The sequence below is a fragment of the Equus asinus genome, chromosome 15 (genome assembly GCF_041296235.1).
Source record: "Equus asinus isolate D_3611 breed Donkey chromosome 15, EquAss-T2T_v2, whole genome shotgun sequence".
NCBI lineage: Eukaryota > Metazoa > Chordata > Mammalia > Perissodactyla > Equidae > Equus > Equus asinus.
In genome coordinates, this window is record NC_091804.1 from 32,402,445 (window position 1) to 32,427,434 (window position 24,990).

Sequence of the window (24,990 nt, forward strand, 5' to 3'; positions counted from 1 at the left end):
ACTAGCAAGCAAGCATTCATACATGTATACATATGCTGAAAGGAACAATGGTCTCTTCCTCACTACCACGTTGCTTCAAATATTCTCTTATTCTTACCTACCATGAAGAATAGAAAAAGATGGTTTCTGAAGGTAGGATTTTGATTGCCAGTTCTCAACTAGGACCAAATCGAAGGAAACATTAACACATGGATGAAGAAAGCACAGGACTTTACTCTGACTATCGACAGGAAGAAGGGCTTAAACCATTTTTCATTATAGACTATTTTCAAGAAAAAACAAAGGAATTTAAAATAAAATTTCAATCTATTTCTTGGCACTGGTTAAAGAATGGGGGGTGAACACTAGTGTGAAAAAAAACCACTAATGGTTATCATCAAAATACTGACAACAGGTTTTTACTCTATCCTAATAAAAGGAAAACGGAGTAGCATTTCCAAAAGACACATCAAAGTGGAAGGAAACTGGAAAACCAGGATTTCTTTTTCTAAACAGAGATTGTGCATAAGCGTGATCATGTGTGTATAAACACTCAGTGTATACACATACACACAGATATAAACTAAATCTGCTTGCCAAATACACTTCCATAACAACCATCTGTTCTCAATTGCTTGGAATTTTCTCAAATTATCCTTCAAAGACGACCATTTTAATTCATTCACTTTCATGTCAAAGACTCATATAATTAAAATTTTTTTTTCTTAGAGAAAATTTCAAAAATTTTCAACCCAAGTCACACCTAATCTCAACAAACCACCTGATTTGCTTGTATTTAGCTAGCCATAAGGAGAGGCTCCAGTTAAGAAGCAAATCACTCTTCAAGTCACCAAGTATCTACTGAGCACCATGGAGGGCACACAAGTAGCAGCAAACAAGATGCCCAGTCTCAGGGGCTTACACTCAACTCAGGAAAAGCAAAAAGAAACATATTTTTCTTGGAAATGTCCCAGGGTAAATTCTAATTGGTGTGACAGTGACCACAAATTCAACAAGAATACAGAAAGCAAGAACAGCTTGGATGTCACAGAATAGGTGAGGTTTTAGTTGGGCCCTAGAGAATGGCAGCTCATAAGAAGGGAGCAAACAGGAAGGAAGGCCAAAATGAACCCAAAGGATGAAAGAACAAGTCTATGGAAACAGGCTGCATATTTGGAATACTAAGGAACCAGGCTCAGTAGAGCAAAAGCATTATACGGAATGAGGAGCAGAAATAAATGAGGGTGAACAGGTTGTGTGTGGTCACATTTTTCTAAATATCAGGCAGGAGCTTTGCTCCAATATAGGAGTTAAGAAGTATTAACTCCCTTAGATTCTTGAGCAGAACACTGAGAAATGTCCCTAGCATTATGGGAACATTAGTCTGGTAATGGATTAGGAAGCACACAGACTTATAGCAGGGAATTACAAAAGTGCATACTGCAGTAAGTTGAACATTGGCCTCAGCACAATGGGTGGCAACAGAAACCAAGAGAAAACAAATACAGAAGACAATCTGAAGAAAGACACGGGCTGGGAAATGATGGTTATAGCCAATGAAGAAATAAGAAAAATCAAAACCATCCACCCAGGCACAGTGGATAGGAGCCTAAGCACTGAACCACACAGCTGGTACAAAGGTAGAGCAACACCAAACAGCAGCAAGTGACCTTTGCCAAGGGGGTCTGTCTGCAGACTGGTGTAAGTGCCTACTTGACATGAGAGGGAGACGGATGACAGTGGGAAAAATATACTAACATAAAGAAATGGAGAAAACAAGAGCCTGAGAAAAAGGAAAAATATCTCATTCTCGTTTTTCTAATCCAGGGGTTAAAAATCATACCTGTTTATATAATGAGTTTTAGGAATATTTACTCATTATTCATAATTAAAGAAATATATGATAGGTTCAAGTGAGTGAGCTACTACCTAACATAAAGTGCTACCTACATTAGGTGAAAATAATTACAACAAAAAGTAACACTTGTTTTGCAAAGGCTTACAATCTGATTAAGGGAACAATCGAGAGTGATATTCAGAACAGTATAGTAGAGGCATTGACAAATCAGAATAGTCACGGGCTATGAACAAGTAGTGCAAGGGTTCCAGCTGACTCTTGACTTTGGGAATAAAAATACAACAGTCATAACACCACAAAACAGAGGCTGGAAAGTGCTGTAAGTTTTCATCTGAATAGTTCCTGGGAGTTAATGTAAATTTTACTTTATTGAAACTCTTTCATGACTGATACATAGAAAAAAAAAAAAAAGATACAAGCCCTACCCTAAAGTAGCTCATAGCTTAGGAGAAGGAAACAAAAAACTGGCAGGTGTTTAAAGGACAATGACAAGAGTTAAACATATGAGAGTGCTGGGGAGCACAGAGGAGGGGCACTCATCCCCAGCTCGGGGGGAGTAGGGAGCTTCCTAGGGGAGGTAACAACTGAGCTCAGCCTGCCAGGCAGAGGAAAAGGCCAGACAAAGCAAAGTACTGTCTGCAAACACACAGAGTGAGACATGGGAGAGCACGATGAGTTGAAGCCTCATACAAATTAAAATCCTTCTGTTCTAAAAGGCAAAATCATACAAACCACACAAATTGTAAGAAGCAAAAATTGAGAGAGCCTTGTAAAAATCCATACATTGTAAATGTACACAACTGTGAAAGTCTGTCTCTGTTCCAGGCACCAACATCAGTTTGACAAAGAATAAGAAAGCAAAAAATCACAGTCAGGATGGAAACTTATTTCCAGCACCTGCATCCCATAGCCCAGTCAGGGGACTGTCCTCTACACTCCAAAGCAGGGCTGTGTTAATATGCCAGTCTTGAGCTAGAATGAATCATGTGTAAAGATGTTTTTAGCAACTAACCAGTAGGTAACCAACGTTGAGCCTACACTCTGGGGCTGGGACCCAGGGGCCAGCAGCCACATAACTGGGCTGAGCATGCTGCTAAGATACTGCAGAGAAATGCAGACAGGACTTTTTGGTGCCAACTCCACAACTTCTCTGCCCCAAGCTAAAGCTAGTAAGCAGGCAGACACCCACCCATCCAAAGGGCCTCAGGAGAGGGACATAAGCAAAATCCTCATAATGTTCAACTGATTTTCTGTGCCACTGGGCACTTTGAAGACTGCCTGGAATCCTAAACAAGATCCATGGCTTTCAAGCTTTGCATTAGCCCGGGAAATCTTTGTTCAAACCTCCCCAGGAAGCCCAATATGGAAAACAGATGCAACCAGAGCTGTTTTAGTTCTACAGCAGCTGGGGTTCTATGGAGCACTGATTTTGAAACCTGCTCAAATCCCCTCACAGGCTGTCTAGTCTGCCCTGCATGCTGGGCCAGGCCTGTGGCACAGAGGTCAGATCCACATGGTTGCCTTTGTGAACATCAAGGCCAAAACCACACATCAGGTCCTTTTTCTGGCTTAAATTTAGTAACAATTTTTGAGGAATAAGTAATGCAAATTCAGATTCTATCTTACGTTTTATCATATATAAACTCTCTTTGCTGACCCTTAAAAGGATAAGAGCCTTGTTAAGATACATAAAATTTCCTGAATTTTTTCTGTCAGATCAGCTAATGCTACCCTTCAGCCACCATAGGAGAAGTCATAACAACAACTGAAATATGGTTAACGACTTAGGCTCAATGGCTACTAGGAGAAAATAAAATCCCTTATAGTGTTTTAACTACCAAACCAACCATAAAATCTCCAAGGAAGGAAAACCCATTATAAAGCAATATAATCCTATCAACCTCATAGTAGTCTTGCAAGGGCTGTTCTTAACTATTTGCTTGAAAAGTACTGCAATGACAACACATCATATTATTATTCCTATTAAGTGTTATATTCATTAGCTGGATAACCTTTGGCAGAGAGACATGAAATCAACTCTGACATGCTAGTCACCGATCAACTGCTGCTATGACCTGGATCATTCTGTGCCTGTTTCTTGATTGTTCAAATAGGGACAATGACTCCTGCTCCCAGCTACTCTCCATGCAAACACAAAGCAAAAAGATTATGTGACATTATGTGAAAATGCTTTAAGTTGGAGGCAAGGTGGTTTAACCAGATAAAGTATTATCAGCTTCAATAAGCCACATTAGTGTCCAGGAGCAAAGGCAGGTATTTGTGCTGCTACTGCACATGCAGAGCATGAATTCTACCAAGTCAGCAACGGTGACTCCATAACAACAGACAGCCTGTGTCCCAGAAGGTGCTGCTGGCAATGATGCCCCTCCTACATGCACAGCCTGCTTCTTCTTTTGCTTCTAATTTCTTCTCTGTAAGCTCCTTGGCACAGACCTCCTCCTTTTTAACATTTACCACTCTTCCTTTCTAGCATCTGAGTACCAGGTCCTAATGCTATCCTCTTTCTCCCTGATATTGCTGCCAATGGAAATTTCTAAAATGCGAGCGCGGCCATCCTGCTTCTCTGCTTTAATTCATCAACACCCCCTAACCTTTGTTCCATCTACAGTATAAGGGCCACATACCTTAGCTAATAACAGAAGCCCCATATAATGTGACTCTTCCTACCACTCAGGGCACATCTCCCACTACTCCTCAAATCAGACCTCAACATCCAGCCAAGCTCGTCTATTTGTCATACCACAACCTGTGGTAGCATTTAGGCTGTGGGGCTTTAGTTCATGTTGGAAACACTGCTCCAAAAACTCTGACCTCCCTCCTGTCCTGTCCACTCCTTCTGTGTAGCCACTGTATCTAGCACATAGTTCTAAGGCTGCACTTACCACAATATTAGTATAGTCATAGGACCCTTCCCCTAGATTAAACTACTTTGAGGCAGGGACCATGCCTTCATACTGTCCTTGTATCCTAGGACCTGGCATTGCAGTGGACTCGCGATATATATTTGTTGAATCCAAGTTCCGACTGTAATTACTAGTTCATGTGATTTCTTTCACTGAACATCTATTTACTATGTATCAGACTTTTACATTCCAATGGGAGAGACAAAGAAATAAAATGAAATCAGAAATCAGGACACTGTTACAACTTGTGGTAAGTGCTGTGAAAGAAACAAACAAGAAGTAAAGTAGCGAATCATCAGGATGAGGGGCAGGGATCTACTTTAAATGAAAGAATCAGGAAAGACTTCTCTGAGGAGATACCATTTTAGGTGAAACTTAAAAGACAGTGAACCAGTCATACAAAGCATGTGGTGAACAGCATTCCAGGTAAAAGGGACAATACAGGCAAAGGCCAGAAGTTGGGAGAAAACTGCTAATATAAGGCATTAGAAGACAGCAAGTCTTGGCTGGAGAGTAACAGAGGCAGGGAAAAGTCATTTACGTGAAAAATGGATTGGGTGAAATAGGGAGAGAGCGTGACGACAGAGGGTCCTGCTGGGCACAGTAAGGGGTTTGACCTTAGGAAGCATTTGAAGGTTCTAAGCAGCAGTTAAAATGATCTAACTTATGCTTTAGCAAAGAGTCACAGAACAACTCCGTCAAGTAGGCCAAAATGACTGCCTAGCCAAAGCCAGCAGCCCAATCCAAAGGCTGTACCTCCGCTTGCCAAGCCAGTGTAGAAGCAGAGAGGGCGGAGGTCCGGCCGGCTCCAAGAACGGCAATTGTTTCCCCATCATCATCCACTACTTTGAAGTCCAGGTCCTCGTTGTATTTTCTGCGCTTCACTTGCCGTCCTGAGCGACGTTTCTGCAGGGCAAACACACCAGTCAGAGAGCTGCCCTGTGAATCAAAGGTGAAAGCTTGTACAGGAATACTCTCTCCTACGCTCATTAACATGCAAAGGAGATCTTTATTCCTTTACAAAAGGAATCTTCCTTTAACACAACTCTTTTAAGAACTCAATTCACTCAAAATGGGATCTAGCTAAGGGAGGTGACCCAAAGTGCCAGGATCCACTAAAAAGAAATTACAGTCTCAGAATCCAGTGAGATGTGTGTTTTATTTTTTTTAAAGATTAGCACCTGAGCTAACAACTGTTGCCAATCTTCTTATTTATTTATTTTCCTCCCAAAGCCTCCTAGTACATAGCTATATATTCTAGTTGTAATTGCCTCTGGTTATGCTATGTGGGACGCCACCTCAGCATGAACTGATGAGTGGTGCCACGTGCATGCCCAGGATCCAAATCGCTGTAACCCTGGGCCGCCGAAGTGGAGGGCGTGAACTCAGCCACTTGACCACGGGGCCGGCCCCTAGTGAGATGTGTTTTATTCATCAATGGCAGTGACTTTTCTCCTCCTTTCTGGAACTGGTTTCTATTCCAGTAAAACGGGGATGGGAGGTAAACTCTATCGTCTTTGAAGTCCCTTCCAAGACAGCTGGAAGCTCTGATTTTAGGACAATAACATGATAGTTGGTTGGTTTTTTTTGCCACATTCACAATACTTACCATGTACTCCTTAAAAACTAAATAATATCAATTTTATTAAGACTTACTTTGAGAATATCATAACAACCCTTGAAATGCAAGGAGACAACTTAAAGTGTGACAAAACAAGACTCGTGAGTCATCATCTAAGGACTCATCTATAATTAAATAGCTTGTGACCTTTTAGAGAGATGACATTCTACAACAAAGCAGCCCAATGGCTTTCCTCAAACAGAAAAACACATGGTTCATCTTTACGTACATTTGATACCCAAGCAGTAAAAAATCTCCTCAGAACCATTTACCAGCTAGCTCACTCTCAAATACTTAAACCTTAAAAAAATAAAAAGCCAAACCCCATCTCACTTAAGCATTCCCTTCATTTTTACTATGTCACCCCTATGATGTTTAATTTTATACAAAGGATTCCACATAAAAGCCTCTCCCCCAATCCCATATACAGATCACCATCCTAGCAACACAACCCCCTGCCAACTCCCATCAACCCAATGTGCTTGCTCCTCTGCCCAGTAGCCACTAGCCTGAGTTTGTAGGCAGTGAGGGGGTCTCTGCTCTGACTCCCCAGACACCACTGTTTATTACCACTTGACATTAGGAGCCGACACCTTCCTACAATGAAGATCACCTAGAAATCTGAGGGTCCAGATGAAATTTGAAGGTGCAATAAGTTGATCTTATTCTAAATGGTACCCTTGCAGGAGCACAGCCCAATTAAACTGCTGTGGATATCAGAGGAAACAGCACTTTCAAATATTAGAAATCATGTCCAAGAGAGGTTGCCTCAACTCAGGGAGAAAATTCCTACCAACATCATGGGCACAGGTCGGCACATTTCAAGAAATCTCATTTGGGTGGGCAACTCCTTGTTTCCATGTTTGGTCAAATTTTCCTTACTATTTTGGCAAAATAAATACATCCCTGACGTTTATAGTATCCGAGATTATGAAAATGACCTTGTGCAGACTGGCCCAGCACTGGGAGCCCTAAATGCATTACCTACATGGCAAAACGGGCCCCTAAGCCTTACCTAGCTTGTCTCACAAATCCATTTTCCACATTCACTCTCTCTACAGCCTAATATCATGCTACTTTCCAAGAAGGAAGGAAACATCACTAAAAACTGGGAGATTACTACTATAAGGATCAGGATTGCTAGGGGAAAAGCCTGTGGCCTTTTGGTGCTCACCCACCAAAACAGTGAAAGCCCATCCCAGATCTGTGCACAAGGGATGTAGACTAGAGGTAGGGAGAGAGGAGCAACAGGATCAGTGTCAGCAAGATCCCGTCCCGCAGCTGTAACCTTCACCAGGGCTCCCAGTCACAGCTGTACCTGGCTGTCTGCAGACTCAGTGGACTCCTCAGGACTCCGCAGGGATGGGTTCGGCAGGCCCTGATCCAGCTCTAAACTCTCCACTGTGGTTTCACTTTTCCTTTTTCCTTTCTTCTTTTTCTCCACTGGGGTTGGTCCTTGCTCCTTGCTACAAGGAGAAATTCAGAATTAAAACTGTTGGGCAGCTTTTAAAACTAAGATTTCTCATGTGATCAAAGTTATATCACATTCTGGAATTCCTGGACAAGGGTAGGCTTTAATGGAGAATCTACAAGAGTTTCTTCCCAGAAATATACAGAGATATGGGAAGAAGTATCTACATGGATGCAGAACCCACTTATTTTACACCCCTCTCATGACTACTATGGCTATGATTAATGTGATAAAATAATATGAACATCTCCCAAAACCTTTCAGTTTATATAAATGTCTTCTCTTGGAAGTTTAATTGCTTTGCAGATATTGAGAATCATCAAATTTCAATCTGTCTTTAAGTTACATGGGAAGACACATCTCCCTAATCTGTCATAATCCTCTCTTGAGAATACTCTACGTATAAGACTCAGAGCAAGTACTACAACTCAAAAATGAAGACAACACTGTCCCTACCCTTGAGGAGGTTACAATTATGAAAATCCTACAGACCACCTACAGCCACAGTCCAAGGTGGTAGATGAATGCTTCCTGAGAAAGGTGGAGCTGGGCAAAGTCCATCCATCCTGCAGGGCTCTGCTAAGATGGCAAGCTTTCCTCTAAAAAGCCTTTCCTGACCCTCCTAACTGATAAAGTCTCTTTTTTCCACACTCCCAAAGCTCCTTAACTGTGCTTTGCTTAACGTACTCAAATCTGATCTTTCACCAAAATTAGTCATTAACTATGACACACAGTGCCTGGATTCTCTGTAGTTTCTCCATAAACATTTGCCAAATGGATGAATATTTTATACTTCTGTGATCTCTTACCAAACTCTAAGTTCCTAGAGGACAGTATTACTTGATTCAGTTTTGTATTCCTCATACTGAGTACTTTTATGCCATATATAGTAAGTATTCAATAAATATTTATTGAATAGGTAGATGGATGCATCAACAGATGGGTAAGATTACTGTCGTTGGGGAGATTTGGGAAAACGCATTTGAGTAGATATATACATAGGATTTTGACAGACAGAAGATAGGAATAACAATAATAACAACAGTTCTTATATAACACTTACTATATGCAAGCACAGTTCTCTAAGTCCTGCTCTTCAGAATAATCTTACAAGGCAGACAGTATTGCCATTTTATCAAGAAGCACAGTGAGGTTCAGCCATATTTCCAGCGTTAACACAGCTAGTCAATGGTGGAGAAAAGATTTCAACCCAGGCATGCTCTTAACCACCATGGTATTCTTGGGGAATGGAAGCGTGTTAAGGACACATTTAATAAGATAGTGTGTGTGGTTAATATGACACGATAAGTGAAGAGAAGCACTACATGATGAAGCTGGAAAGAAACCAGGGGTACACCAGGCTAGAGAGAGAGTTTAGAGTTCATTCTGTGTGAAAAGGGCCATAACGGCAAGCCTAGGAAAGAGGGAATGAAGACAGGGTAGATATAGCCAGTGAAAACTCAAAGGTGAAAATCATTTCAAAGATCTAGAGCAAGTAGAACCACTAAGTCTTGGCAAGTGACAGAATGTGGAGGATGAGGAAAGAGTCAAAATTATTGGTATTTTCCATTAGGTAAGTTTTTGGAAAGCGTGGGGCAAGAGAGGGAAACCAATGGCCTTGTTTAGAGAAGGGAGATTTAGCATGATGAAGCTGTGGCAGGAATACCAACCAGTGTTGACTGTTGAATCAGCCTGCCTCTCTGGAAAATCCTTCACCCCTCCCATATCCCCAAGCAGGTCAGCACAAACTTAACCTACCCTCGATTCCTCAGGCTGAAGACTGGCTTGCCTACCTATCAAGTTTACATGGGAAGACATCAGAAAAGTTCTTCCTGAAAATTATTTTGGTTCAACCCAAAGAAATGAAACTCAAGGGGTCCTGCCATTTTAGAGGATTATACATTTTAACAAGAGACTTGAATTCTCAAGCAGGGGAAAAAGGCAAAATTTCTTCTACTTCTAATCAGTTCAGGACAAGAGACTCAGGGGAAACAGTTCTCAAAGATGGTAAAATTTCATAGGAATATTTATCTCATGTTATGTGGCTTATCACTAAGAAAAGTGTACAGCAATTTATATTGTACAAAGCACTTATGTGTTCCATGTCTCATTTAATTGTTCCAACCCTAGTCCCACGAAGGAGCCAAGGCAGATAAGCCTCATACTCCAGATGAAGAAACAGGTTTAAAAGCAGCAAAGGCCCCAAAGTCAGCAGCAGAGCAGAAGCCCACACTCGGCTCATCTGACTTACAGCCTGTTGCTTTTTACACCATATCATGTTTCCTCTTTTTGTTTTTTAAACCTGTCTCCCTTTTGATAAATGTAAAAACTTCAAATCTCCTTTAATGTTATTTGAATCTCAAAATAATGACAAAAGAATGAGTAACAAAACATTGCAAAGACCCAAATATAGGAAAAAATTCACAAATCAATGGTTGTTGATGTTTTTTTTTTTATGGATCTCTTAACAAAAGAAGGTTTGTGTTTAATTTTTTGGACACAAATTTAAAGACAGCTGATTAACATACCAAAAGTCACCATAATAATCACATGCTCGGAGCCCCATTTAATTTTATAAAATTTTAAATCCTTCCTCCCAACATCTGAAATCAATTTCATCTATCTACTAAATATAAGTTCACTGTATTAGAAAATTTTATATATGTTTAACCCTCATTTAAATATATGATAATATATATTTAATATTTAATATATATTTACTCTTCATTGAAATATATATATGATAGAAATACGTGCTTCATTGTGAAATATCATACTCAAAAACAAACCAAAATCAAGCCACAATTAAGGAACAGAACCTCAAAATATGAAAGTTTCTATAAGACTTGTATATATTTGCATTCCATGTTTTCAGAAACACACTATATAATGAAAGTAAGGAGCAGCCCTAGTGAGGCACTACCAAAGTCAAACCTAGGGCACTGCTAGATTTTCCTACCTAGAAGCTGAGGGGAGGGTAGAGTGGAGGGAACAACTTCTCAAATATATGTCAGTAAAATAGGAAAATGACTGGTGAAGCCTGCTTCCTTATTTGGGAGTAAATAAGAAGATATTCTATCTGCAAAGTCTTCAAAGTTATTTTCTGGAGGTTACCTTTGGCAAAAGAATCAATTCTGAGTTCCAAAAATTCTTCCTGGAGCTCTTCTGATAAAGACAAATAACAGGAAGAAAAGATTCCTTGTAAGTTTATAAATGGGACATCAAGAAAATATGACCTGAATTCATCCTCCTGGAAGACTAGTTGAAATGTGCTTTCCCCCACTTTGGAATAAGTTTTGAAAATGTTATGCTTGAGTGTTTTATCAAATCAAGACATTTTAATCTCCAAATTACTCTATCTATAGATAGATTTGGTCCACGAATGCTTGTTTGCTCCTTGAAGTTCCAGATTCTTCAGAAATAGTGGTCAAATAATATGCAACAAAACTATGTATGAATACACTCTTTGATCCAGCAATTCCATTATAGGAGTATACTCTAAAGATACACTTCCAGGGGCTGGCCCCGTGGCCGAGTGGTTAAGTTCACGCGCTCCGCTGCAGGAGGCCCAGTGTTTCGTTGGTTCGAATCCTGGGCGCGGACATGGCACCGCTCATCAAACCACGCTGAGGCAGCGTCCCACATGCCACAACTAGAAGGACCCACAACCAAGAATATAGAACCATGTAGCAGGGAGCTTTGGGGAGAAAAAGGAGAAAAATAAAATCTTAAAAAAAAAAAAAGACATTTCCAACAATATGAAAATACATAAGTATGAGATTATTCACTGCAGCATTATTCAGTAATTGCAAAATAATGAAAGCTACCTAAACGTCAAACATAAGTGACTGAATAAATTAGGATACATACAATGGAGTACTATGCAGCTTTAACAACAATTAAGAAAGAATTCCATGAACTGATATGAAAAGACTTCTAAGATACATAGTTAAGTGAAAAAAGCAAAGAGCAAAAGAGTATCATATGCCACTTTTTGTGAAAGAATAAACGGAAAATAAGAAAATATGCATATATATATTTATATTACAAAAAGAAACAAAGGAAGGATAAATCAAAAAACAATGATTATCCACAAGGGATAGGTGGAGAGAACCAGGTGGAAGGGATACATACAAGAGGGGAGTGACACATCTCTGAATACAGCTTTCTACATAAATTTAACTTCTGGAAGCATGTTAAAATTCTACATAATAAAAAATTTAAAAACTAAAGATGAAAACAAGCTGACACAAATGAATCAAAGTGTGTTTCAAACAAATAACAATCACATTGAACAGAGGAAAAAAATCTCAGTTTATGAACACAGTAATAGACTGTATACTCTCAGCTTTTAGGAGAAGTGGGGAGAATAAATCCTGAACTCTTTTGGTAGGTATATAGGTGAAGCAATTCTGAAACCGTATTAGATGTGGTACAGGATTAAGCAAATGAGTAAATGTGTTGATGTCAGTAGCTGGGGTTCTCACTGAGGAAGAGGGAAGATGTAAATAGGACATGCTGTAAAGCGAAGAAGATGTGGTATGAATCTAAATTGGCGGCATCAGTGTGAACGCATGTTTTATTTTTAAGCACATGTATGAACAGGCATGCAAATGTGCATATATATTATGAATATATTGTGTATGTGCAGATATGTGCATGTACATATATGTATATGTGCACTTGTGTGTATTTTCCCCCAGCTTTGACAAGTGAAAGAGCCAAAAAGCAAAGATGCACACACCTAGCCCCCAGATCTTGGTTTCTAATACCAGGTTCCTCAGAGAAATGGCTGATTACAAGACTAAGGTACGGGAGATACAAGACGAGACTGAAAAACATCCTGCTAAGTCAGAAAGTAAGGGACTTGGCAAAAAAACAAAAGGCAGCATGCTGAAAAGATATAGAAGTCAGCTTAAAGAGCTCTCGCTGGTCAAAACTGAGACGATCTGAGCACCAAAGTAACCGAGGACAGTAATGAATCATAAGTTGTTGAAAACAATAGGAATCTATACCGATGAGATAAATAGATAAAATATGAATAAATAATGGAGAAGGGAAGGCTCTTGCTTACTTTACAATCCAAATGGTAGATGGGGTAGAGTTGGAAAATCATTCTGTAACCACTGCATAAAAGATGAGTACAGTCCAGAATCATCAAGGAAGTCTAAATTCTAGGGAGAAGAACTTGAAGAGAAGCAGGATATTTGCATGATCTTAAAACATCTCCCCACAGATTGTTTATTAGTTGCAAGTGAACAAAAGCGGTAACTAGACAATGGTTATTATATAAGAAAAGGGCCTTAATCTTAGGAAAGACACACTGGAGTATTTAGGGATAAAAAGCCATGATATACGCAACTTACTCTCAGATCGTTCAGGAAAAAACATATAAATATATATAAATAGAAGTTATTTTGATATATACCTATTCCATGGCTGGAGTGGATACTATGTGTGTTCCTCCTTTTGCTGATAAACAAGATCGATCCCCTAGACTACAAGAGTGGCCAGGAGGTCAGGCCAGGCTATGGTTTCCTTTCACCACAGTGATTGGTCCAGGGATGGACACATGACCCAGCCAGGCCCATTTAGGAGTCCCTTCCTTAAAAAGAAAAATTAATTTTTGGCAGTAGTGAGAAGGAAAACGAATCTCTTTCCTCCTAGGTCATAAGGCTGTTAAACTGTGAGCTGCACACAGCCACAATTCAACCTCATGAAGAAAAGCAGTTGCAAAGGAGGGAGCTGACACCCAGACAGGTGCAGGGAAGGGTTGGAGACAAAGATCTGGTGGAATCCTCAACTATACCTCCTGGTTCTGATTCCTTAAAAGCCAATGAACCTCCTTGTTATCTTTTTTAACTTAAGTTGGGTTTATGTCACTTGTAAACAAGAGAGTTCTGAATAATACAATTGCCCAATACTCTCACCATGTAATGGCACTTGACGCTGGATCAAAGCACTCTTATTTTTATAATCCAAAGTCTAACTTGATTTTACAATAAAACATATAACCACTTTAAAGAAAGCACCTACCATGTATTTACGACATGCAAGAAACTTCCAATCTATAAACTATACCATCCACGCAGGACAACTATCAGTTATAACCAACAATAGTTTATTAGTAGGCCTCATCCCCAAAGTTCCCTCTTCCTGTATTTACACAGCTCCATCAGCCAAGAAGATTTTATCTATCTTTGCTTTCTGCAGTTTGTATTAGGAAAGTAAGTAATTTTTTCGCCTTCCAAATAGGAAATTACATTATAGTATTAAAGCACTCGATACACAGACTTTCTCTCCAGTTCTCAACCCCCAGGTTTCTTCACTAGAACTGAGAGTTAGAAACTGAGTGCTGGATCTGAGTATGAGGAGAAAGATCTGAGTATGTGTCACAACACTATGCTACTACGAGTCTTTTGTTACTCTGCCCCCATGGATTCTAGGTATTGAAAATTTTTATCTAACAAACAAACTGCATTATTTCAAAATGACTTACCTTCCTATTTTAAAATTAAACCTTATAAAATGTCCATCAAAGTCTTAGCAAGAAAATCAGTTACTGCCACAGTGAGGTGCCATGATCCCCAAATTCAGAATGACTGAAAACAGCCCATGATGATAATTACTGCCTTCACAGACTTGCACGCAACTGGACAGTCTAGTCCCAGAACCACTGTTCCACCGTAAGAACAACTCTTCACAGAATCTTCCAGTCCAGGCCTCGCCACAGGCTCTCATCTCCTTCCCAGAAGTACAACATGGAAAACACAGACAACACCCCAAGGAGCTCATTTGCACACTTAATTCAACTTTTACTTAATGTCCACATTAGTTCAGTTCTATATACATAGAACTGAGTTGGGCATAGATTTTTAAAGATACGAGTTAAAAAAACCACACAAAAAACTAATTGTTTTGGTGCAGATGTAGTCAACTGTAGACTAAATATGAACCAATCTACCCTGTCCTCAGTCTCTTTAACTGTATCATTAGTACCATCAAAACAAAGATTATACAAGTTTGTGATATTATCCTAGGAAAAATGCAACAAAATGATTACATACTTACAAGATGAAAAACCAGAGTTTTAACAAATAAAAGCGATAAAAGCAAATGAAAATAAAAATTCAAGGGCCAGCTCTGATGGCCTAGTTGTTAAAGTTCTCTGCACTCTGCTTTGGTGGCCCAAGTTTGGTTCCGGGCACAGCATCAGAGCACTCGTCTGTCAGTGGCCAGACTGTGGTGGCAGCTCACATGAGAAAAAAACAAAGAGGAAGAGTGGTAATAGATGTTAGTTCTGGGCAATCTTCCCCAGGAAAAAAAAAAAATCTTTTTCAAAAAATGTAGGATGTCTTCAAATGAAATGTACACGCCGTCCCTATTTGCACCAAATTGCATTTTCCAGTCAGAATCATTTCTGACTGATAACCTTCCTCATTCCAAACATGTTCAAGCCTCTAGGTCTTTATTTATCAACATTAAGCAATAGCAACTGACATCCTGATATGAAAATTGATGAATTTACATCCTATATATCTCCCTTATTCCTTCCTCTACTCAATATTTTTGTTGTTGAATTCTTTTAGTTTAGGCAATGATGTTTTAAATTTTCATTAAATCTTTCGTGTTTTATGACTGCTCCTTTTTCATGATAACCCATTCTTGTTTTGCAGACAAAATATCATCTTGAATCTGAGGATGCTAACTTGAAATCTTTACAAGTTCTTTTCCTTGAATTGTTTCTTCTGAGGACAGTTGTCCTATTCATTCCTCTTTTTCCTATTTCTTTCCTTTATGGTTCATAATCTTTGGTGGATTGTTCCTATTTAAAATGAACAAGGTTGATAACACAGGTGGCTGGTGAGGCTCTCTGCTGCTAAGTCGCTTTCTCCAACAAGCCTCATCCCTGAATGGGAGGCCTGGTCTAGGACTCTGCATACCTGAGTGGCTGCCCTCTCTCCCCCTTTTAAGGTATGGGCAGGGAAAGGCAGAGAAGCTAGTGCTCCTATGCCTCCTTCTGTGGATGTCAGTCTCCACCTGGAGCCCTAGACCCTCCCCCAGAGCAAACTGCTCAATATCTTTACAGTAATTGCCTGACCTCAGCCTGGAGCTGACAAACCATACAGCCACCACTCTGCAGACAGTCCCTTAATCAGCCACTTCCATTTCCAGCCTGCCTCTCATCCCTCCTCCAGGGCTGCCAGGTCCACTATGAGGATGAAGTACTTCTACCTTTGTTATAAACATATCTCCTGCACGTGCTCTGAGCAGGACTCCCTCCACAGCATTTATCCATCAGTAGGGTACCACTGGCCTTCCTTGTCCAGAAATTCCTAACATCTCCCATCTTTGAAGAATTTATTTCCCTCTGTTCTTCTTGGCATTTCATTAATTGGTGAAGAGGGAAAATGAAAGTATGCTCTATCTCCCATCTTAAAACTGGAAGCCCCTCAAAGAACATTTATTCAAATGTCTATTGGTCTTTTTGCTTTTAAGTCTTTTCACATCAATTAATTCCTTTAATATCTGGCTCAGTACTCAACTCTTCCAAGGGACTCCCTAGACCAGAACTGAAACACTCTTAATCCTCTAAATCCTTTCAGTTATTCTGCATACAGTTATACTAGGTTCCTTTGTTTTATATTTTTGCCTGTTTTTTGAACACTTGCAACGCTGTTTCTCTAACTCATGAAAGCTCCCTAATAACGGGGCTCATAGATGATACTTCTGTGACATCCTCCTCCACAACTGCATTCCCAACACAAGTGCTCATAAACAAGCAAGGTACACAGGAGGCACTGAAAATAACCTGGATAAATAAATGAGCAGGTATGCAACTATTATTTGCATTATTTGGTATCTGTTCCCTCACAGATTAGGTAAAGGTCCACTATGCACCAGACTCTAACTTAGAAAGCCGTGGGGCGTACAGAGTAAGCACTAAGGTGCTCTTACGAAAACAGGAATGGAGATTTAGTCCAAAAATTCAGAGGTAGGTCTCTGACATTATCATTTAGAGTTCTTCCCTACTTAACAGAAAGCCCAGGGGGTTCTAAGCACAGGGTCTCTACTCAGAACTCAGAATTTTGTCTTCTTTCTTCTAATAAATGATCAGAATGTAAAAATGAGCCTCCTAACAGACAGAGTCCTGTCAAGGGATACTCTTGAGCCTAAGCACAGCCTCAACAAAGATCTGTACTCTAAACAAAGACAGGTGACCGACATTCACACAGGAGGCAAGCTGAACTGCCTGAACTTTACTTCCCCTCCTGCATCACACTTATCAGCTGACGCACAGCTCTACCAGGTACATAATCAGAATGTCTGAGGGTTAATGTCCAGAAGCAACCATCAAAGAAGAAAATCAGAAAAGGTAAAACCTTTCTTCCAGCATGTTACTAAACTTACTTGATGTGGGGGAAAACTCTCCCCTGGGTTCACAAGCCAAAACAAATGAGGGTAAAAAGCTGAGGCACAGAAATTGGGCTAATCACACCATTCATTTCCCTTCCTCTTTTTGGTTTTTTATTCTGAGCCGATGTTAAATATAAAAACATAAGTATGCTCCATTTTCCCAGTGATCTGTCATCTGTTTCTCAAAGGATGGTCTAGAACCAGCTACATTCTAATTATCTGGGAGACTTTTGAACTGCAGATTCCCGGGTTCCACCCCAGAGCTAATAAATCAATCATGCTTTCTGGGGATGTGGCCAGGGAATCACTTTTCTAACAAGCTATCCAGGTGACTCCTTAGGCACAGCAAAGTCTGAGAACCAGAGATCCAGGCAGACAGTCCTCCACTTGGGCCAGCACACTGACTAATTTCTTGACTTTCAAGAGAGAATATAAACCATTCTGACATGTGTGGAAATTCAACCAACAACATGAACACCAACACTCGAGACCCTGGCTTGCAAAACAACCTCCAGCTCAGTCAAAACACTCGGCTCCTGACTTAAAAGAGTGCAACCGAAAGTGCTGACAATCAACCTACTCCTCAGGTACTCCCTAGATACCGAGTAAGGGCACAGACAGCCGCATACACACTGAATGGGTCATCTTTCCTCCTCACCAAGGTGTGCTTCAATGCCATGAGCTAACTTTACTAAAGGCTACTTCCACGAAGAGAAATATGAAATTCACAGGCACACAGAAGCACTTGATGCAAAAACTGTTGCTGAAGACAGTATCCATTACGTTGCATACTGCTCCCCAGTGAGAAATTTCTTTCTCAACTGGTAAAAATTTTGCTTCTCTGAGGAACTGGCACGATGCTTTTCTAATACCAAAGCCCTTATAAAGATTATATGACCCCACACAATCTGACACCTGCTTACTTTTCCAGTTCCCTTGCTGCAGATACACAGGCCATGCGTGTCTACACATGTATAGGTCTGTGTGTGTCTGTATGTACACAAACATACATCTGTGTATGTCTTCTTATGCCAGTGGCCCCATTCTCTTTGGGAAAAGGTACTATAATTAAAAAAACAGTACAAAGTAAGCTATACTAAGTGAAATTTAAATTTCAGAGTCAGGGAAATGACAAAGAGCCTAACTTGGATTCCTGGAGGAGCTTTCTTGCTTAAATTTTACACAACAAAGGAGTGAACTAAGCTCACATTCCAAGATAATTCAGAGGGAAATGAAGAAAGAGCAGTTTAACAAAAAGCAGGTAGAAGGTTCTCCTACTTGGGCATTTTGTACTTTTATTCCTCTAAGCAGTAAATGAATATTCATCACTATTATCATTCCTGAAAAGGAAAATCTGTTAGACTCTATGTATCACCTCTTGAGGAGAGAAGACATGTTCAATGATCTATTTGGTGCCTCAAATACAAAGAGAAACAGCAGACGAAAAGTTGGAGCCATCTTAGTCCTTGAGAGGATATTGTGGAATGTGCAAACTGAAATTCTATAGAAGAGGGGCCATTTCCTACAAATAAAAAACCTATTTCTCTGACACTGGAATCTCCTCACCATTTTCCATTCCTTACCTTCTCTGGCAAGGCATAAAGACATGCAAAGCTGTGGGAGACAAAAGTGGGTTTTACAGTCAGGTGAGCCTAGAGGCAAATCCTGACGGTGCTGTTCATTAGCTTTGTGCCTTAGACAAGTTACTTTTAAAATTTTCATTTCTTTAATTATAAAATGGAGACACCTACTGTTATTTAATGATGGGAGTTACTATATGATATCTTTTATAGGTCTTATTTTCAAGAAGAACAGCTCCATCCATTTTTTCTAGCAAAACAATTAAAGTACATATATAAAATATACATTTTTATAATAGACAAATTATATTATAATACATATTTATGTGTTCTGTGTGTCCAACAACCTGACAAACCTCTCTGGTGACCCACCCCCAGGGACACAAAAGACACTGATCTCAGGCACTTAACTATTATTGAGGAGACAAGTCATACATATAGTCATCCCTTGGTATCCATGGGGGATTGGTTCCAGGAACCCCTGTGGACACCAAAATCTGCAGACTCTTAAGTCCCTTATATAAAACGGCGAAGTACAATGAATACAGTCAATTGAACTATGATCCTTAGTTGGTTGAATCTGTGGATGCAAAACCCACGGATATGGAGGGCTGACTCTACCTGTAAATAACTGTTTATGATTGAAAGGTAGCCTATTACAGAGGTTAATGTACAAGATTGGGAATCAGGAGGTCTGAGTTTATGACATACCCTTATAAACAAGTCACTTCTCTGTGGGTCTCCATTTCCCCAGCTGCAGACCACAGGGTTAGACTACATCTTTTATTTCTTCTCACATCTTAAAGTCTCTGATTTATAATACAAAATGAGGCTCCAGGTGCTAGAGAGGACATGTTAGCACACCGGTTTGGGGAAGTTCTGTGGAGGAACTGGGTCTTACACTCAGACTGAAGAATGGAAAGGACTTGCGATACTGGGAGAAGGACAAAGGGCATGATGGTTCAGAGAAACAGCAAGAGCAATCAAAGGAGAAACAAGACCTTTTAGAGCTAATGAGATCAATCTAGCTGGCAAAGTCTGTCAGCAGGGCCAGGAAGGCAAGGAGAGGTCAGACCCCAAAGGGTTTCCATAACAGAGAAAGGAGTCTGGGTTTTGTCCTGGAGGCAATAGGAACAATCAGAAGTTTCTAAGCAGGTATAAATTGTTAAAGGGAATCCCATTTCCCTGTCCCTTTTCATGAGGAAAATCATGTTTCACTCTCAGGGAGGTAACAATACTGAAAACATTCTCAGCCCTTCTTCAAAATCCTCTCACTTCTCTAATTGGGGAGCTACCAGACTGGTGAGACTGGGAAAAGGAATGGCGCATACACGGGCCCAGCATCCTCACTTTGCTTCAGAAAGGAGCCTGCAGTTCTGGTCAATAAGCTCAAAAACTGAGAGAGTAACAACAAGTCCAATGCTGGCCCCAAGCCGGTGGAAGTTCTTTAATCTAGTTTATCAATAATAAAGCTGATAATTGTACCTCTGCTCCTGCTGACTATTTCCCAACTGATTTGGAATGGAGAGGGGGAAAGAAGGGGTTTGATTTTTCTACCACCACCACCACCAAACAGAAATAACAGCAATGCTTCAGAAAGATTAGCCAGGTGGCAGCTGGCAAGATGGACTGAAGGAGGAAAAGACTGGAAACCCATAAATCAGTTGTGCAGCTCCCATAATAATCTAAGCATTAAGTGAATCATTCGTAACCATCAAGTATTATCCAGAGTCTAATCAATACCTGCTCAAATCAAAACATGTACTTGAGCCAATCTACAAAAGAGTAAATCAAAGAGCACAAAAAACTGAGACTCAATTACAAACATATTTTTTTTTACCGATTAATGTCCTTTCATAACTAAAACTGGTTTTCTGTTTTTTGCTTTTTTTTTTACAGATTGGCACCTGAGCCAGTCTTTTTTTTTTTTTTCTTTTCTTTCTGCTTTTTCTCCCCAAATCCCCCCAGTACTTAATTGTATATTCTAGTTGTGGGTGCTTCTAGTTGTGGCACCAAAACTGCTTCTGCTGACCAGTGGAATCATTAATTAAAGGCCCAAAGCATTTTATAAATACATAAAGGAGAAGAAAGGAAAGGTTCACCAGTCCAGAACCCTATCTGGGCTACATAGAAAAATTCTATTATATTACAAGTCAATCTTACATGGCCCAAAAATGAAGAGAGAGAAAGCCTCAGGTAACCTGCCCACATTTCTAGAGAGATAACTAGCTCCATCTGTCAGCATCCTCTCATAGGTTGTCTCCTGGATTTCTAAACCTCAGAAGGTTCTGTTGCCTTCTAAGATAGTACCCTTGAAACACTACCAAGCACTTCTCCAACTAACTTGTATTTTATGCAAACTAATTAGATAAAAATCAGGTTCCCTTAACATTACTACATATACATTTAACACCCAACCTTCTTTTGTGAAATGCCACACTGTCCCGAAGTGGAATTTGCAGCAATGCCTATATACTCATTACCCTGTTTCAGATCCCATACAAAGTAAATGTGAATTCCTTAAAGGAGGGGAGTTGATAAAATTGTAAGTACCAGGGGCTGGCCCCGTGGCCGAGTGGTTAAGTTCGCGCGCTCCGCTGCGGTGGCCCAGGGTTCAGATGCTGGGTGCGGACGTGGCACCGCTCATCAGGCCACGTTGAGGCAGCATCCCACATCCCACAACTAGAAGGACCTGCAACTAAGATATACAACTATGTACAGGGGGGGTTTGGGGAGATAAAGCAGGAGAAAAAAAAGATTGGCAACAGGTGTTAGCCCAGGTGCCAATCTTTAAAAAAATAAATAAATAAAGTGAGCTCAGATACCTATGGCTTTCTACTGCCTTGTACACTCAAACCAGACTTCCTTATTGGGGCTGTGAAAACTCTCGTCTAATTACCCTAATTCTAAAACACTATCCATATTCCTCTTTGTTTTCTCTAATAACCAAAATAAGTCACTTCACTAGCTCACATCAGATTCTCCTTCTTCACATGTTATTTCCCTGAAGAACCACTTCAGCTTCTCCAAAGTAATTTGGAGATGAAAGTTATTGGCAGAAGACAGAAATTCACTCTGCCACTCCATACACATATCCGAGATCAGAGGATGCGCACCAGGTTCACTGAGAAATGAAGCCTGTACGTTTCTCATTAGTCAGATCTTGATTTTACCTAGCCTGCTTGACCTTCTGGAAGGTATTTTAGGTCCATTCTTGTCAACTACATTCCTAGGATCCCATCTAAGCTTCTATGATAGACAAAAGATGAGATCTCCTGGAAGCCAGAAGGGAGTGAGTATCATAAGGCAGTTCTAACTTGGATCACGAAGTTATCCATCTGGTCCCAACAAACTGTCCACCTGAAAATGAACTGAACCATATAGTACATTCCAAGTTGCAGCAAACACCACCTAAAACACTTTCTCTCTTTAAAACTTACTTCCTCCAAGCCTGACCCCACACAGGTCTGATGGCCTCATTACTTTACATTCTGTTAGCATTCATAGCAACCTGCCTTTTTCTAGGTTCCTTGGTCTACGTTCTGCCTCTGCCCTTAGATTTTAGAAACAAATTCCATACGACAGAAGTTATATATTTTCTGTTTTGTATGTCCTCAAAAGTTTATAGACAATGTTCTGATTGAAGAATTTAGAAAGAGACAAAACGAAAACCATTACATTTGTATACAGATGACAAACACTGAATTCCCTACGAGGGCATTTGGGTCCTGATAGGATCTATAGCCAGGGTCCTCCATATCACCCACCTGGCAGTGAATCTGTAGTCATGCCCTCTAATCTCTCTACGAGTCACTACAGTCTCCTCTGGTCTCACTGACTCAACCTTTCCTGAGCAGCTACTGCTGAGTCAGGCACTGTGTTAGATACTGAACAAGAGAAACAGACCAGAAACGGTCCTGCACTAGAGAGAGCAGAGCCTAGGGAAGCCAGGCAGTCCTTTTCTGTCTGGAACTCGGCGCACCCATGGCTCTCCCAGACCGCCCGCACTACTGATCCCCAGGAGTGTGCACCCTCCAGACAGCTGCTCCTCTGCCACACGACACTGCTACTGTTCCAAAAATCACTGCCCTCCCTCCATCATACCTGTGATGTCCCTTCCTTTACACCCTGTGCACACTAACATTATTTTAATCCTTCTTAATCCAAAAGGAATGGCAAGAAATTGCAGGGCCAGTATTAATTAAAGTTATCCTTCTCTCATTAGGAGGTGAGAAAAGTGGTTCATTTTGGCTAAAAGTAGTAAAGTTATGTCCAGGGGCTGGAGTAAGGCCAAAGGCAAACCCCTCTGTGGAGGCAGAGCCAAGTGCCCCGAGCAGGGAGAAAGGGGCGCACCTGGACTTCCTGGACTTCGTCCTGGCTGCAGAGTCAGTGCCGCTCCTCTTCTCTTTGGCCTCCTTGGTGCCCGAGGCCTCCCGGGGCTTCCGCGCTTTCTTTGCTCCGTCCTTCTGCTTGGGTTCCTTGGGCTCCTTGGGCCTCTTGGGCTCCTTGGCCTTCCTGGGTTCCTTTGGCTCTCTAGGTTCTCGCTTCCTCTTTGGCTTGGGCTCCCTGTCCTTGCTTCCCTTTGCTGCCCCCTCTTGCTCTCCTGGATCCTTTTTCTTCCGTTTCTTCTTCACTCCAGTGCCTCCTCCTCCACTGTCCTCCATTCCATTGTGGGATGTCATTTTCCTAGGAAAAAGGGTCTCAGCTTCCTCTTCAGCAGCATACAGGTCCTTCTGGGACAGGCAATGACTGGCAACATCTTCAATTTTCTCTTCCTGATCAGTGCTGTGGTCAAACGGGGAAGGGGATTTGTAGTCAAAATTGACAGAGGCATCTGACATTGGGGAGTGATTCAGAACTTTTAAATTTGACAACTGCAAAAGAGAGAGAGACACGTATATTACTCTTCCACTGCATGCTTCATACAAAGAATGTTAAGTTTGAATGCATGGATTTGTTAGTTCCTTCTGTGCTAGGCATTGGGGATACAGTGCAAACAGGACACACGTTGTGTTTGCCTTTGTCCTTGTGGAGCTGTAGCAAGCTGTTGTTAGCATATTAGAGATGTACCTAACTAGCATATAAGAAATTAGTATGTAAAAACCCGAAGGATTTCCACGTTACTTACAGAAATGTGAAACACCTTTTAAGTCCACGCCTAGAACAGGCAAGAACAACAGTCTCCCACAAAATACCTTTAGATGCCACTAGCAGACACAAATCCTAGGCACGATGTTCTGCCTCAGGATGGCATTTATCATGCTAATACACAGAAGTTTTGTTCAAATGTATTCACAAATAAAGGTGCCAACACTGGGGTGATAAAGACGCAGGGTCAAACTCAGTGTGTTGCTTTATTTACCCAAATCTTAGCTCTCATGTATCACCAGGCAGCATCAACATTCAACTGGTTTGACTTTCAACAAAACTACACCTTTTATTTCTAACTAAAAATGGTGTTCTTCTGTATGAGGAACTTATTTAATTTAGCCATCAGACTCAGCACCAACCTTTGGCCACTTGCAAAAACCAAGCATGAGTATAGGAGGAAGCTGCACTGTGACAGATGCCATTAGAAAGAAATGTGTCACAGGTGCTGAAGGCAACCCTAAAAAGGAAGTTTCAAAGCTGTTTTTGAGCACCATAAAATAAAGGTGCAGCCTCCCAACGTGACCACTTTTAAGAAAACATCTTTTGGACGCAGAAGTTCTACTTTCAGGTCTGGTATCGCAAAGTACATTTGTTATTTCGTAACCAAGCTAAGGTTGGTGATAATCCAAGAATAATATGGGCGCTGGTTTCAGGCAACATCACACTCTCCTGGATCAGGACAAAGAAATAAATAACTTAAGGAGAGCCTCAGAGGGACAAGCTGGCTTTCCAGGAAGAAAGTTACAACCATCTTTGGATGATGGCTTAGGAACAGCACCATTTGTGAGTAGCCTGCTCTCCTAACAAGAGGCCTGGTGTGTGCTAAAGAGCACAGACACTTGCCCAGGTGGTGTGGTTTCCCTCCAGTCTTCTGGTTACCCAATCTGTGCTCAGACTTCCTGGCTCACCCTGGGAGTGATGGAGAGTGCAAAATTCAGCTGCATATTTCCCCTTCTGTTTTTCCCAGTTCCCCTTCCTAGTCTGATACT

The 24,990-nt window shown here is 40.8% G+C and overlaps 1 protein-coding gene across 6 annotated transcripts in view; it reads right to left on the reverse strand.

The window, feature by feature from the left end:
• Positions 1-24,990, reverse strand: part of CHD6 (chromodomain helicase DNA binding protein 6) — a 198,724-nt gene that overhangs the window by 107,372 nt on the left and 66,362 nt on the right. For all 6 annotated transcript variants that reach the window (XM_070485940.1, XM_044747841.2, XM_044747839.2 and 3 more), the window contains 3 exons: positions 23,204-23,724; positions 7,701-7,848; positions 5,518-5,667 (listed from right to left, as the gene is read on the reverse strand). In XM_070485940.1, the coding sequence (XP_070342041.1) occupies positions 5,518-5,667; positions 7,701-7,848; positions 23,204-23,724 (819 nt within the window). The remainder of the gene's footprint in view (positions 1-5,517; positions 5,668-7,700; positions 7,849-23,203; positions 23,725-24,990) is intronic.